The following is a 17624-nucleotide window of genomic DNA, read 5'->3' on the forward strand; positions in this document are numbered from 1 at the left end:
TTCATATGAAATATGTGGCTTGTTCTAATGAGGTGAACTAAAAAAAATATCAAATGTATTATTAGTCTTATTATATTATGTAGATATCGGTGTCTGAATTCTTTCATCAAATCTATTTATTTCAGGTATGTGTAATTATAAATATTATGAATTAATTTTCCATATAACTTTTTGGTAGTCGTAGTAGTAGTTTCCTATGTCTCGATAATTCAGATTAATTAGATAATTTATATCCTGATTAATTCAAACGTTAATTAAGTCAAACTATTATAGTTCATATAAAAAATCTCTATCTTCAAGAGCAGAAGCTAGTAAATATTACTAGTGATAGGTATCCTAATTTGTTTATATTTGTCCCATAAAAACAAAAGAAATAATTGATGTACGCTTATTAATTTATGCAAATTTTTTAGTTTGATGCATTACAAAGTACAGGTCGAAAAAATTCAAGGATTGCATTTGATAGACACCCGTACAAATGAACTAATAACTTCATTTAAACAAGGGTTTCTTAACAAGCGAAGTTATAACAAGCTCTTAACCCAATTCTATATTTTAGCGAAAATGTCTTTCTAACAGCCGCAAACTTTTCTAATTGCCGAAGAAAATTAATTTAAGAACTAAATTTCACTTTAATTTACAGCTTGTTTTTCGAAATTACAACGATTGTGTATTTCACCGCGAATTGTTCGTTTCTTTAGTTGTACGGTATTTAACACCAATTTTAATATGGGTATTTTATCTATGATAAATATTCCAATAAGCGTAGACGCGCGACATGATATGTCGTCATATTACGTATTTTCATCACCATCAACGCATTCTCTGTCTTTGTAATTAGCAAATCATGTCTGAGTATAGTGGTTAAAGTAACATCTGAAGCAAACTAGCTGTTTCCACTGGTTTCTGCGACAACAGAGGCGCTCTTCTTATCGTGTAAAGTTTTGAGGACGATGATCAAGATGAGTCTTTCACTTGATTGTTCAATCGCATTAATGAACAGCCGCACTTTTTTTGCCTTCTGAGTTATCCACAAAGATTAGTTTCTTTCTCATCGCCGTGGTGCAATTTTTTTCCAACGATAAATCATCATTCGTTGTCCGCATATAAAGTTGAGTTCTCTGATTGTCTTTGCAGAGGGGTTAGATGTGAGTGTTGGGACTGTAAATCCTTGACGCAAGACTGTTGGTATCGTCCAGTTAAAAAAAAGACAAATTGACGTAATAAACGCCCACTTCTCATCTCGCTTGTCTACTCGTCTTGGACTAGGGATGCAGTTTACCAATCAAAATCAAACGAAGCGAAGGGCGTTACGTTTATGTTGCAATCCCACACCCATGCGCTTCAATATAGCTTCTTAATTGCCATTAATAAAATGTAAATTGCAGAACATCAAAACAATGACGTCATTTCTAGACTCATCAAACCCATTCAATGCCTACAATACGCAGATGTACAGAGATGCCTTGGATTTCGCGGAGTGTGAGAAACAAATGCATTTTCTTACAGATAGTTCAATGATACTACCCTGTAAGTATAAATCTCGCATTTAAATCATGTAGATATTCAGGGGATAATCATAAAAATAAGTAGCCCTACGCTTTGGCTGAATTATTAAATGGCTAGGTAGAAAACCCTATTTCAATCACCTGTCAGAGCATACTATAAATTTTAAATTACTTGTTGGGAAACATAATGAAGTGACGAAGCAGACATAATTGGAAACAACTTATAATATTTTGTTTATATGTATTTTGTTGTAGTCATTGATGCCAGTGCAAAAATGCCTAGTGGCATTTTAAAATTAAACCATATTGAGTATGGAGATTATTTTGAATGTCTTAACATAAACAATCAGGCAGAGGACATGCACATTCAAGGAAAATACTGCTTTTTAAGTGTGCCTTCTATACAAAACTTAACCATGCCTTTATTGTATAAGTTGATGAAGATGCCTAACTTCTCCATTGCGGACCTCACAAATTCCGAAGGTTTTGTAAGTGATTTGATGGAGACCATAGAAATTAAGTAAGTATATTTACGTATGTAAGAAAACTAATGAAAGTATGATGAAATCAACGAATGCTTACAAGGTACCTACTGATGCCGAGTGACAGCTTGCTCACTCGTGCTTTTCATGCGTGTGTTTTATTCAATGAATTGTGGAGTAATAAGAGTAACCTTGTACATTAAAATAATTGGCAATTCAATTATAAAAGTTTTAGTACTTTACATATTTGTCTGCATTCAGTTTCTGTTCTTTAATAATCCTTCATACAAACATAGTCCGTCGAAGCAGTGAAAAAAAACGCTTATAATTTATACGAACCAAAGTTTGTAGAATGTAAAAGGCTTACCACATAGTTCTCATTGAAACAATTAATTTTCATTATTACAGGGATACTTCGCTTATTTCTGTACGACTGGGTATGTGTATACCAAAAGTGTGTACGTTGAAACAGGTGGGAGACTACATAAGTTCGTTAGTGCGTATGCCGAAGGTGGAATATATAGAGGGCGCCTGTCGTCTACCCGGCGACAAAATGTTTACTACATCTGATTATGTCGCATTGTAAGTTATAACTGATTTTTTAATTTAAATCTGATTCGAAGAATTAAACTAATAGATTCACTTAGATGCCTAAGATGATAATTTACTGATAAAAAAATTATCAATACAGATTTCGATGAAGCAATTTTGGATAAAATTTTGGATTGGCTCAAAATATATTGCCTATACACACAAACGATACACAAAAATTTCTATCTCTTTATTGTTATAATTTATCAACGAATAATAATATGCTATTATTAGTTTTTAAATAAATTAAATCTACTACATTTGAATGTACATAAATATTATTATAATTACATTTTTTGGTTTTAGTGGCGTATTTGGTATGCTATTTCTGTTGACGTTTCTCAGCACTAGCTTTGATCTATACAACACGTTTATTAAAAAATGTGAGTAGTACTGGTTCAATAATTTTATTTCATTGTATTAAGAAATTATCATACATTTATACAAAATGTACGTTTTATGTATTGTCAATACTTTGATCATAATATTTTTAGTATTTCTTAAACATTTCTTTTAATATAAATTTACTCTGATTTAGCTCGGTCCAAACACTACCTTTTATCATCGCTATCACTTTACACGAACACCAAACGATTACTAAATTTTGAATCTTCGCAATCTACAATTAATTGTGTCGACGGAATTAGATCTCTTTCGATGTTATGGGTGATATATGGTCACACTTATGTGTTCCAAATATTATCTCCCGCTCATAATATATTGGATTTGATGCAGGTATGTAATATCATAAAAAATTAGAGCCTAGTTCCATTAGAAAGTGTGAGTTAACATTTATATATACATAAGCTGTAAATATATAAATATGCCTTCAGTTATGTGATAAAAAATACTAATGCTTTATTTTATTCTATTTTTGATTAGCTAATTGCCTAAAGTCCTCCAGAATTTTAAGCGTGAAGAGTTTACGAATTCACGAATAATCTTGTCGTGTCCCATTAATTCTGTTAATTTTATAAACCATTAATGTACATTGGACGCTAACACAGATTTAGTCGAGTAATATGAATTTTCTAATATTCAAAGATTTAATATAAATAACGTTGTGAACTAGTCTATGCTTTTAATGACCCTTTAAAATTTTACAGTGGACGATGCTATTTACAAGTACATGGATTAACACGGCACCAATGGTTGTAGATACATTCTTTATGTTGAGTGGACTGTTCTGTGTTTATGCCTTACCTAGTAAAATGTCACCATGTAAGTCGGTATTAGTACATGGCATTAAAATACGGTTAATTAATTAACTTCCGCATAAATTTACGTACACACGCAACCGCGTGGACACGTGCGATACTAGGAGGTTTGCGAGTACGTTGCCATTGAGGCAACGTAAGCTTTTATTTTGAAGGTCGTAACGGTTGTTGGTTTCATAAACTGGTGATGTGTGACAGGAAGCGTAAAAGCGCTCTGGCATGGATAGGCTCTGGCATAGGGTGGATTTTTGCATTCTGTCTTGTTGTCCAATGATAAATCCTAAATGTTCTTCGGAATATTAAAATACTTCGGTAATTTATCATCAATTAACATTAGACGACACGACAGATCAAATACAATAATTATTGTTATAAACATTGCATTTAAATATAGTCATAACGTCATCTGTGTGGAACGGATACTTTTTTTTACATTCAAAAACTAATATGTCATTACGTAGATTTAAATATTATTTTTCAAAGATAAAAATTGTATGGGATTAATCTCTAATATCAAATGAACGTGGCAGTTCCTGACCATGACTATAAAACACTTTAAACGTCGAGTTAAAGAACATTGCCGTAACAAGGAACATCCTAACTAAGAATGTAAAAATATTATGTAATGAAATTTATTTCATGATTAATTTATAACAACGTATTCCTGTTACGATTCGATTACAGTGATTTATATCTTTATTATATTTTTTATTACTGTTTATCTGCTAAAGAATTTATTTTGAACACAGCTGATGTTTTCGAACCTGTACAAACTTTGCCTGTCAAATCTTAATATATATAAATCCCCTGTCACGATGTTTGTCCGCGATGGACTCCTAAACTACTTAACCGATTTTAAATTAAAGAGAAACGAAGTTCACCGGGGCAGCTAGTATAATATAGATACATTTTGCAAAGTTTCCGTTAAATTGAGTTCACAAGTATTAATTTTTCCAGTACGCTTCCTTAAATCGATTCACATCTTCTATTCCTACCGAATTTTAAGGATGATTCCGATTCTGGGTACGGCAGTCCTTCTCCAGGCCTCCATTTTTCATTGGATAACTGATGGGCCTGACTGGGATCGTATGGCGTATTGTGTTGAGGCCTGCAGAACCAGGTGGTGGGCGACTATGCTGCATATACAAAATTATATACGACCAGCGGGCGTGGTAAGGCAATTAATATTATTAAAATGGCCTGTGCATAGAAATTCAATAAAAACGATCGCATATATTGTTTGTAAAAGATTTCTATATAACTTAGTGAACAACATTTCTGCGAGTCTTGCGCTACTAATATTGCATATTTAGTTGTACAGTGGCTGAATTCACAAGAATATCATTATTTATAATTTGTTGTAAAAAGCTTTTGATTTATGTTTTTTAGTTTTGTTTATAATTTTATGTTCTTAGTTTAAATTTTGTATTAGTAAGTTTTCTATTTTATTTATATTTAGTTTCAGTATGAATAGGAATAAAAATTTATATGTACTTGCTTGCGTATGAAACAAACAATTTATATCTTGTCATGTTCGTTATATCAAATTCTAATAACAATTCAACTTACATTTTTATAACACACCTATGTTATTTCGTGGGTAACACTGAAAATGTTTAGAACTGGCCAGTTAGAAACATTGCTAATGAAATTTTGAATTTCAATTTTAGAACACTTTGGTAACCGAATGTAGTATATTGCATTCATTTGTCATTTGTTTTTGTGAATTGGCGGCAATTATAAAATTCTTGTTACTCGTGTCTACTTCGGTCAATGATTTATTATGATTTTCGTTGTGGGCTTACTCAACAACAAAGCTATGATAGGCTACGATTAGCATTTTTTAGTGATGCCCCATCTCGTGCGACTATTTACAATTGGTTTAACGAGTTTAAGCGTGGACATAGATAGCAATCACATCGCGTTCGCGATGAACCGCGTGAGGGACGTCTTTTAACAGCGACTACTGATGTTAACATCAGTGCTTTGCGACGCATGATAGAGGAAGATTAGAGAGTCACTATCAGCAGACACGGGCAAGCCTAGGATTGGTATGAGTCAAGTTCAAAAAATATTACCTGAACATTTACGCGTCAGGAAGTTTTGTACCAGATGGATTCCCCCATACTTTAACCGACGATCAGAAACACCTTCGCATGGACTGGTGTCGCCAAATATTAGTCCACCAAACCCGAAACCAAAAGACGAATGTAAATTCAGATCCTTCCAATACTTATGATGACGTTCAAAAGCGTACTTATCTTCATGAATAAATCAATTTCAATTAATTTTGAAATAAATTACGCTTCATCATGCGCAAAAGCTAATTAAAAACTTATTAAAAGAAGTAAGCCGGCAAGAGCTGCAATCTTTGTAAGAATCTTATAAATTTAGTGAACTAACTGAAATTTATATTAGCATATAATTGCAAGTACGTAACTCTAAACAATCCGTACTAACAAAAAATAAAATTAACAATTTAAGAACTAGAAATACAAGTAAATGGTTAGGTAATAACGAACAAAAATTATAGTATTGTCTTTTGTTAACATATTTTGTCTTTTACACATTTAAAGAAAACAATTTTTTGTCGGTTTGAAGCTATGTATTATTATAAACTTATAATTATTTTACATAATCTTAAATTTCTCCCGACGTTTCGCGTGCTTTACAGCGTGGTCACGGTGAAAACACGGTGAACAAAAAATAATTAAAATGAGGAGTAGCGTCTGCACTTGCTGCCCTGCTTTTCTTTAATAAACTAACGGTAAAAAATATTTTTCAGTGCCTTTTGCAATCCTGGTATCTGACTGTGGATACTCAACTATATTTCGTAAGCCCTTTGGTGATTATATTCCTGCTTGTATCCTCGACCGCTGCCTGGTGTGCACTAACCATAACTTTCATAGCATCATTGGCTACTCTGGGTTACTACACCGCCTACTACGAGTATCCCTCTGTTTTAAATGGTCTATGGTAAGATACATTTTTATTTAATTAAAAGACTTCTCTTTAATATAGACTTTCTTATTTTTATGCCAGTTTTTTATTTATAGGCAGTCACAAAACTTTGCGGATTATTACATAAACTTTTATATGAATACACCTATAAGGGCTTCGCCTTTTATTGTCGGTATGATGTTTGGCTACATACTATGGGTACATAAAGAGAAAGAATTACAATTGTCAAAGGTACATAATATTATTATTTTGGTTTATGCTGGTAAAGTATGATAAATACAGGATTCATATGTTTATAAAATATCAATTTAAAAACTGACCGAGACCGAGGTGAAATATTGTAATTAAAGCGCGATTTTATTACTTAGTACATTATTGGCTTAAGTCAACTTACCTTAGCTGTAAGCTGTCCATAAGTTTAAATATTAAATGTGGCGGTACAACCCACTAGGATTCAGAATTTTGTACAGTCCTCCCAAAGTGATAATGGGCATAGCGATCTTCGCCACTCTTCGGCAACGGCCGTCGTGAGACGATAGCTGTAAAGTGCATTTATTCATGCATAATTTAGTAGAACTATGTAATTTGTGCAAAATGAGATTGATTTATCAGTAACCAGATTTGATTCGATAATTCAGCACCAATATTTAAAGACGACTGACTGACCTTGTACCAACCGGCACCCGCCACCGCCGACCGCCCGAATTGTTTTCGATTGTGTACACACGATGACTCCTATTTCTTTCGAACAAGAATTCTGCTAAGAAAAACACTTTTTGAACGGATTAAAGCTATGTATTATTATTAAAACTTATAATTATTTAGATAATTCTAAATTTTAAATTTTTTACCGACGTTTCGCTTGTTTTTCAGCGTGCGTGGTCACGGTAACTGAAGACAAAAGGTGTTAAATGTCAAAAGTATCACAGCTGCAGATAAAGTTGTTTTATCTGTTTATTGCCCCGATGTTGATATCGACTAAAAGATGACAGATAATACATAGCTTTAATCCGTTCAAAAAGTGTTTTTCTTAATGTGTAAAAGCTATTTTAACAAAAGACAATACTAAGAATTCTGCTGTTTCCGAGAATACGACCACTTGCGAAGATTTGTATAAGCATTATTTATTTGGGAATACTTTACCTATAGTTATTTCGTGATTACTTGTTAATAATGTGTAGGTGATTAGCTTTTATGTCACACCGTTTAATCTATGACATGCCGCTTCCTCCACAATGTTTTCCTTTAGCGATCGTGTGTTACACAGCCGGGGTTTGAACCTTCAACTTCAAGGATGAGAGTCGTATACTGCCAACATTCCTCTTTAAATATTACTACAACTTTTTGTAATTACAGAAATTCGTCACAATTTGCTGGACAATTTCGTTTGTAGCATTAGCGTATTTGTATCTTACAATATACATGATGGTACAACTGCCTTACAAGTTCACGTACTATGATCTTTTCTTTAACATTGTGATGAGAGCTATATGGGCCGCCGTCGTAGGCTGGATCGTATTGGCATGTAGACTTGGTTATGGAGGTAAGGTTTCTACATACGGGAGTCAAAATTAGCGCTAAGTCTCGACTCGTATTTTATTAAATGTATGAAAAGTTTTTCTAGGAAATACCTCTTCAAATTGCCAATACATTGTATTCACTTTTGTTTAAGTCTTGATGATAACCAATAAATGTCAAATATTAAATCCAATTATGAAACTTGAGACTTGAGACACCATCAGCAAAATTGTAATAGTTTAATTCAATTACAATATTAATTTAATACATTTAAGTTGTTTAACGAAATAAATTAAAAAATAAAATTCTCTTAAAATTTTATAATCATTTCATAGGCGCATGTATCAGATTCAATCGCAATTATCTTGTGTTTTAGGTGTTCTCAATTGGTTTTTATCATTACAAATGTGGAAGCTACCATCAAGAGTATCATACGGAGTATATATGATACACTTACAAGTGATTTTGATCAGTACTAGCGGAGCAGTGCAGCCGCGATATTTTACCGAAATTAATTCAGTAAGTTCTATAAACAATAATAAACAAATATTCATTCGTCTTTGATAATATTTTTGAATGGCATACGAGGTCAATCGGTCACACAAATTTGTCAACCATAATAAGGCAGGATAATAATTGTTACTTATAATTCTTACGAACTTTAACGATGTCTTTATTAACATTACTAATAAAACGAAACGTGTCGTGCTTATGCGACAGTTGTAACTTTAACACGATCGATTTTTCACGCTTACGTTAATGAGATAGTGTCAACTTTTGACAGTTCAGAGACATCCATTCCCTCAACAATTTGTAGTTTAGTATACCAATTCTAGTCGTATCGAATGTTGTATACTCCAGCCTCCGTTCAGTTCTAAAATGCTCATATTTTAAATAACAAACGATGAATGCTACTATTTTATTTTGTAATCATTCAAGTTTTTCGTATTCGTACTTATATTTTAGCTGTCAAAATTGGTATTATTAAAAAAAAAATCGTACATAATTTAAAAATACAAAAGCATTTATGCTTTTAACTTTTTTGCTACTTATCTTAATTTATATTTTTACTTTAATTAAGATTAGTAATGTTATCCTTTTGTAATTAATTTTACTTTATATAATTGTATTTCTTATTTCTAATATAGATGTACTACGCATCGAACTACATTCTAATATCCCTCATCTGTGGTTGCATCTTGTCTGTCATGGTGGATAGCCCGGCATCTACGCTTCTCAAAATTTTGTTTGGTACTGTACTGAATAATTTTTAACTAAGTATATATACATACTATACATCGAAAATACAATTTTTTTTTCATTGTCACAGTTCTTAGAAGTTTACGCATTGAAATCCTGATAAATTACGTAAACGTAAAGTACATTTTTTATCTTGTATGTAAATAGTTGATTAATAATTATTACCGTTGACAACTAAGAAAAATAATATATAAAAGCAAAGTTATAATAGGGAAAAAATAATGGAATCCCATTTTCTAATGCAGATTAAAAGTTGTCTGAACTGGTGTCAAATGTTATAAAGAATAGCTTTGGAAAGCAAATATATGTTTTAAGCTTTATTAACATAGCGAGTATCGTGATAATTGGAAATAAAAATTAGATAAAATTGATGAAAATCAGCATGCGATGTCAAATATTTTCTTAGTTATTGAACAAATCTTTATCATTCGTACACATCATGTTGAGTTTTTAATTTTTGATTGTTGTCTACGAAAAAAAAATAGAATGTCTCGCATTAAAATGTGCATACACTTCAATACTAAATTCATTCACTCCTTTAACTAAAGTTATGTTTTGTCTCTTTCAGTGTTGTTAAACAATATTTACGTTGAGATGAAAAGAATGAGTTTTAGTTAAAGCGTTGCAATAAGATTATTGTTTTATGAATGCAGTAGCGCTTTATTATAATTAATTAAAAAATTGATTTCAGGCAAGAAGTCAAGGCGTTCTCGGACCCGTGATGATTGTGTAGAAGAAACCGACGAATTTAAAACAAAGTTATAACATTAGTGATATAGGATAATAAAATGTCTGTTTTATGGTGTATTGTAGTTTTTTTTTAATGTTATAGCAGGCAAACGGGCAAGAGGCTCACCTGATGTGAAGCGATACCGCCGCCCATGGACACTCACATTGCCAGAAGGCTCGCAAGTGCGTTGCCGGCCTTTCAAGAATTGGTACGCTCTTTTCTTGAAGGACCCTAAGTCGAATTGGTTCGGAAATACTTCAGCGGGCAGCTGGTTCCACATAGTGGTGGTGCGCGGCAAAAACTGCCTTAGAAAACGCTCAGTTGTGAAACGACGGACGTCGAGGTGATACGGATGGTATTTTGTTTTTTGCCTTGACGTCCTATAATGAAACTCAGCTGCGGGTATTAGACCGAACAACTCTTCTGAACACTCCCCATGGTAAATGCGGTAGAAGATGCAGAGGGACCCAACATCTCTACGTAACGCCAAGGGATCAAGCCGCACGGAAAGTGATTGGTCGTCGACGATTCGAACCGCTCTTCGTTGAATACGGTCTAGTGGGAGGAGCTGGTACTGGGGAGCTCCCGCCCAGAGGTGAGAACAGTATTCCATGTGGGGCCGAATTTGCGGGGAGCCCATAGGCTGGAAGCTTCGAGAGCAGTGCTCTATGCCACACCCGATCGAAGGCTTTCGCTATGTCCAAACTTACCGCCAGCGCCTCCTCCTTGGACTCAATTGCCTCTGCCCACCTATGTGTAAGGTATACAAGGAGGTCACCAGCTGAGCGACCACGACGAAAGCCGTACTGAGAATCGCTAATCAGCTGGCTGCCCTCTAGATACCTCAAGAGCTGGCCGTTAATAATGGTTTCCATTATTTTGGAGAACAAGGAGGTTATTGCGATTGGGCGATAGTTGGACGGATCAGAGCGATCGCCTTTTTTAGGGATCGGATGTCGGAAAGCTGTCTTCCAGCACTTCGGAACAGTGTTGAGGGAGTACAGGTACCGGAAAAGGCGCGTTAGGACCGGAGCCAACTCAGGAGCACAAGTACGCAGCACAATTGGGGGGATGCCATCAGGCCCGCTCGACTTATGGATGTCCAGGGAAAATAAATGTTTACGGATAGCACGTTGCCGGAATGTAACTTCAGGCATCGTAGTATCACACCGCAATAATGTCGGTGGTTCCTTCCCCTGATCATCCAAAGTTGAGTTCGACGCAAAGAGACAGCCTAGAAGATCGGCCTTCTCTTTTGCAGTATGGGCCAGTGAGTCATCCTCCCTTTGCAGTGGTGGAATAGAGGGCTGACAGAAATTCCCTTGGACAGCTTTGGCAAGAGACCAGAAGGCTCGAGTTCCCGAAGGAAGGCCAATTTCTCACCAAACCTGGCAATATGCTCTGACTTTGCCTTAGCGATTTCCCGTTTGAAGGACCTAGAGGCTGAATTGTATGCTTTTTTACGTTCGCCGATAGCCGCATCACAGGATGTCGCCGCTTCTGCCCAGGCTTTAAAGCATTCACGCTTACGGCGCAAAGCCTCTTTGCACGAATGCCTAAACCAAGGCTGGGACTTGCCACCGACCGGCACCGCAGAGAATGGAATAAAAAGTTCCATGCCCTGCAGGACCACATCAGCGACAGAGTCAGCGACGGCATCCGGAGTACTCAACGAAAAGCAAATGGGCCCCCAAGGGTAGGACGCAAAAAAAGACCGCATCCCGTCCCAATCTGCTGACTTATAGTGCCACACACGGCGACAGCCCGCAAAGCTAGGCCGTAAAGGGCGCGTGAGCGGCACAATGCTCCGTACCACACAATGATGACTAAAGCAAAGTCGTGAAAGGATCTTCCCGCGTGATCGGTGGTTTCAGAGCCGAGCCAATCGGCATGGTGGGCGTTAAAATCGCCAAGTATCACGATTTCAGCGGTAGGAATCCTTTCAAGCAGGGAATCTGTAGCCATTTGGATGTACTCAATGAGTCAAATTATTAATATCAAGTTCCCAAATTTAAGTCAATTTCAAGATAAGTACCATAATCTTCGTAGTGGTTATCTTTAATAATGGACGAAATAGATGGATAAAATGGATTATGGACAAATATGGGTTTCTTTGCAAAACTTTTTAAAGGAATTTATATGTTTATCATAAGGGATTATCTAGTTACCACCAGCTCTCTACACCAAAATTTATAAAACACGCTATATTAAACAACGCATACTGAACAATTCTGTTAATCATCAAAATTTCAATGATTTTTTGTTGTCGAATAAGTCTTTAAAAAAACATTTTTTCACACATTGACGAAATGTGAAAGTGCATTATTATTCGATTATCCTATGCTAACTTTTAAGTTAAGGTTTTTTCGTACTTAGCAATATTCATATTTTTCAGCTTAGGCTCGCAACAAAATACACGTTTATTGTACGTGGGTAACACTAAAAATGTTTAAAACTGGCCAGTTAGAAACATTGCTAATGAAAACTTTTTAGTTAAACTTAGTTTAAACTTAGAACTCTTTGGTAACCTAATGTAGTATATTGCATTCATTTGTCATTTGTTTTTGTGAATTGGCGGCAAATCTAAAACTCGTGTTACACGTGAAAATGAATCTAACACGATAAAATTTTCGGTCAATTATTTATTAAGTCATAATAAATAGTCGTTGTGGGGTTAGTCAACAACAAAGCTATGATAGGTTGCGATTAGCATTTCTTAATGAAATCGAGTTTAAGCGTGGACTTAGCAATCTCAATGATGATCCCTCACGTCCTTTAACAGCGACTACAGAAGTTAACATCAGTGCTGTGAGATGCATCACAGAGGATGATAAGGGCCTATCTGCAGGTACGGGCAAGCCTAACCATTGGTATGAGTCAAGTTCAAAAAATATTACACGAACATTTGAGTATCAGGAAGCTTTGTACCAGATGGATTCCCCATACTTTAACCGACGCCCAGAAACACCTTCGCAAGGACTGGTGTCGCCAAATGTTATATAAGTCCAACGGCAGTGACTCTAATGCTGAATTTGACATCGTCATAGGTGATGAAATCTGGATATATTGCTACGAACCGAAACCAAAGGATAATCAGCTCAGTGAGTGTTTCCTTTCGACGATCGGCCAACTAAGGTAAAGAAAGGAAGAAGTCATAGAAAAAAGATGATGCGTCATTCTTTGGTCGGAAAGGTCATTTCGCTACAGTTGTGGTAGAAGATGGAAGGACAGTTACTGAAGATTGGTTTGTCAATCGCTGTTTGCATGTTGTCTTGGAAAAAATTCGACAGCAGCGCCCTCGAAGCAGGATCCACCTTCACCACGACAATACTTCAGCGCACTCTTCAAAACGGACTGTAGAATGTTTGACTATGGCAGGTGTCGAGATAATGAGTCATCCGCCATACAATCCTGATCTGGCGACCTGCGAATTCTATTTATTCCCAAAAACTAAAGATACAATTCGAGTTATTCGCTTTACGAGCCCTGAAGATTAAAGCGTATGAAAATGCCATAGAAGAGATACCTAAGGAAGAATGGGCCCACTGCTTTTCTCAGTGGTTCCATCAAATGCGACGATATGTAGAGTGGAACGGAGATTACTTCGAAAAACAATAAAATTATTGGCAACTTTCTACATTAAGCCGTTTTTCATTTTCTAAACATTTTCAGTGTTACCTGTGTTCCAAAATAACTGACAAACCAGACATCTCCGACGAAATTATATTCCAAGATTGTATTAGGATTAGATTATATAAATTTCAGCCATGCTACCTCAGCGTCCGTACAACTAAACCTAGCCAAAAAATAAATATATACATATATATAATTGTTAGTTATATTATATATATATTTATTTTTTAAGTCATGTTATTTAATTTTTAAAACTCCTGCCATGCACGAATTACTCTGACTAATACTTATTTTTGATACTGTTCAATGGCCTATTACTATTAAAAGTCCAACCAAAGTCCAAGAAAGGCCAACTAAATGTGTGTTATACACTTAGTTGGCTGTTTCGAATTCAAGGCGTATTAACATTCTTAAATCAAATTTAAATAATAATTGTGGCTTTCAGACCTATTCACATCTGCAGTAAGTTTTATATTTGAGATTCTCCAAGAATTACTATTCACCAATATTGTACAATTTAAAACACTGGATCTTAACTACAGTTCGTTTATTCTTCATTGATTTCAGTTTTTTACCACTATTCACAAACTTCTCTATACTTTTTTATGATTTAGAAACTTGGATACTATAACATAACATAAATTAACGTTTTATATAACAAAAACACACAAAATCGTCACCCAACGACTATACAAGATGTCAATCTTATAATTTGCTAGAGATTTTGATTCGTCGAAGATTTCAGTGTACCTATACACATTCGCACAAACTGATTAGTAATATTTAAATAATTAATTAGGTATGTATGTAGAGCGTATAACTAAAACAATGAATCATAACAATTATTCCTTAAACTATATTTTTTTTGAACCAGCTTGCATCCTCTCTTCAGTAACCAGACTCTTATAACTTCTTCAACGATAATTTCATGTATTACAATAGTGCATTATGAATTCCACACCTAAACCTTCTTTAAGAATCTGTACGTATATTACAAGTACATAAAACTACAAAAATAGCCGCTGCTTAGTTCTTTATTTCACAATAAATTTATTTTACAATAAAAAAGAATACTGTATCATAGTATTTATTATAATTAAACTTTTCCTTATTATGTTCATGAATTGTATTATTATCCTATGCTTTGTTTATTTAAGTAAATAAAATGCAAACATTGTAATAACATGATTTATCTAGTTAGGATGACGCCATCGCGATATAAAAAAGATGTCTTCAAGAAATGTTCAATTGGGAATCAACATATATTCATATATTCCCTTGAGGTCTTTTTTGCCAAAATGTCTCTCAATTCTGCGAGTTTTTTGAGTTTAAGCCGTAAAGATAATATTATTAGTTATATTATATGAATTAGTTGACGTATAAATTTTATTTGTATAATTAAATAGAATTTATATCAAGAATTCACTTCGATAAAGGTGCTTCTTTTGTATGACATCTGTCAAAGCAAGTTTGTCAGTTAAATTTAAAAACTTATATAGAAACCTTAACACCTAAACCTTAACTTATATAGAACAAAATTATCGTTATTTCGTTGGGTCTTGCGATTACAATACGGTTGAGTTTATAGGAGACCATGGTACGAAAAATGCTATTAAATTTTGGAATCTAAACTCGACTCGATTTTTTAAAGAAAGCTCAAGGCCCCCTGTACAAGTGCCTCGGAAGCGCGTCACTATTTTATATTTGACGTATCGAATTTTGACACAAGATACATAATTGTTTTCTCAATTGACAAATAATATTAGTGCATATTCATAATAAGTCATCCGTCAGATCATAATATTATATATGTTAAATTATTCATGTTTTTTAAAATATTAACCGTCAACCGCACTGATACATTTGTTTTAATTTTAAAAGCGGTATTGTTCGAGTGACTGTCCCGTAAGCCGGCGATCATTGCTCTATAGACGTTATTTATTGCCCACAATTTTGCAGTGTATATTAGATCCTACTCACCCTCATAGAACGGCACTTGACATACATCGCTTCGTAGGTTTATTATGTAGCTTATTAGTCGTTTTAATGATTTGATTAATGGAAACTTATAGGCATAATACATCTTAAAGAACAATATTTTTTGAACAGAACTCGCATATTCTGAACTATACTTACACAAGAAATGTTGTATGCTTATTTCTAATAAAAAATTGTAAACATTTATTAAAACTCAAACTTGGACGGGACTATAAATATTTTTTGTATTAGATATTACGCACTTTTCTTCAATATTTAGACAAGAAAAAATCTTAGAAAATGTAATTGTTTTTATAATATTAAATAACATTGCATTATGCTAATTTTGTATAAGATTTTACTTTGCGTTACTATCTCCGGTAATTTAATATCTTCCGAGCTTTATAAACACTATCACAGTAATCATTTATCAAACAAAGTGAATTTTTGTTAATAATTAACAAACAAAAACTATTGAGTGTTTTTAAGGCAGTTCTTGCATCACAACACTATGTGAATTCTAATTAGAGCCTTTTAAGAAAAGAGCTTCGTATAAGCTGGATTCAGAAGGTCTCTAACAAGAAGGTTCTTAAACGAGTTGGAATGTCGAAAAAGTTTAAGCATTAAACAACAGAAAGTTGCGTACTTGGGCAAACTGTTGCACCAGGACCGCTTCCACCTTCTCCAATTGATTATAATAGGTAAAATCCAGTGTAAAAGGCGTGTTACCCTGTGGACGGAGTATAGCGACTGAGGAAATGTTGCTGCATCTGGCAGAAGACACGCTTCAAGACACTGACGGCGAACCCCCCAGTAAATGGACAGGAACTAAAAGAAGAAAAGAGCGTACCAATTCTTAAAAGGCGGCCATGCAGTCGCGAGCCCGCTGGCATTGATTGTCCATAGGCAGCGGTATCACTTAACAAGTTAGCCTTTACGCATATGCCTCCTGGTCTATAAAAAAAAACTGTTTATCGCCTTAAAACTGCTTATATGTTTGTCAAATAGTGAAGAATTATTTTTCATTGAAAATAATTTGCTTTTTTTAATAAACGGTAGATCTTGACCTTGTAGTGCCAAAACAACCTGATCTTATTTCTACCTAAGAAATATTTATATATTTAATCTTCTTCACGATACAAAAATGATTAGTTGAATTCCGTATATATAAATCAATTTGTTTCGTACGTTTTGTTTACGTTACGTTAGTAATGCAAATACAATACATACAAAAGAATTATAAAAAAATAAAATTTAATATTGTATATACGTACCTATATAATTTTTCATCTTCACACCAAAACGCGATGACTTTGATGTGTTGCGTATGTAATGTATTTTTTTACAGGGCAACCTAGCAGAAGGGTTTCTTTGAATAAAGTCATAACCAGCGCCAATGGGTGTTTTGCCAACTTTTTAGGGAATGATTTTTTATGGTACGAAACGAGCAGGCGGGTCGTTTTGAATAGTAGTAACCGCTGCCCATGGACACCTACAACGCCGGGGGCTGAAAGGGAATGGACGCTCTTTTCTTGAAAATTTGTTCTAATCCTACTAAAAAATATTATTTTTGCCTAACTAGCCTTCTTAAATTGGTTTGAGTAAGTTAGCTGGTAATTTACTATTGACAAATGTATTAAATGTGCTACTTTATTGGCATAGGAATCATGAACATTATCTAATTATATATCTTAATGATACTGATTATATAATCATGAAAAATAAGTATTATGCTTTGTTAGTAAGT

At 34.3% G+C, this 17624-nt stretch overlaps 1 protein-coding gene across 1 annotated transcript; it reads left to right on the forward strand.

Annotated features, from left to right (window-relative positions):
* Nucleotides 1–10342, forward strand: LOC123710055 (nose resistant to fluoxetine protein 6-like). The gene is made up of 14 exons (XM_045661743.1): nt 1–125; nt 1389–1530; nt 1764–2028; nt 2399–2572; nt 2888–2964; nt 3120–3316; nt 3688–3802; nt 4756–4970; nt 6584–6774; nt 6855–6990; nt 8116–8302; nt 8654–8796; nt 9426–9528; nt 10229–10342. Exons 2-14 carry the CDS (start codon nt 1401–1403, stop codon nt 10300–10302), a joined length of 2007 nt encoding a protein of 668 aa, XP_045517699.1. The 5' UTR covers nt 1–125; nt 1389–1400; the 3' UTR covers nt 10303–10342.
* The last annotated feature ends 7282 nt before the right edge of the window (nt 10343–17624 follow it).

Source organism: Pieris brassicae, chromosome 5, assembly GCF_905147105.1.
Source record: "Pieris brassicae chromosome 5, ilPieBrab1.1, whole genome shotgun sequence".
Lineage (NCBI taxonomy): Eukaryota > Metazoa > Arthropoda > Insecta > Lepidoptera > Pieridae > Pieris > Pieris brassicae.

Bases quoted from the DNA above. Each gene is read 5' to 3' on its own strand.
- LOC123710055 (XM_045661743.1), top strand. From the start codon at position 1,401: ATGACGTCATTTCTAGACTCATCAAACCCATTCAATGCCTACAATACG. The intron at 2,965-3,119 runs GTGAGTAGTACT...ACTCTGATTTAG, and splicing joins CAACACGTTTATTAAAAAAT to CTCGGTCCAAACACTACCTT. The intron at 3,803-4,755 runs GTAAGTCGGTAT...TAATTTTTCCAG, and splicing joins ACCTAGTAAAATGTCACCAT to TACGCTTCCTTAAATCGATT.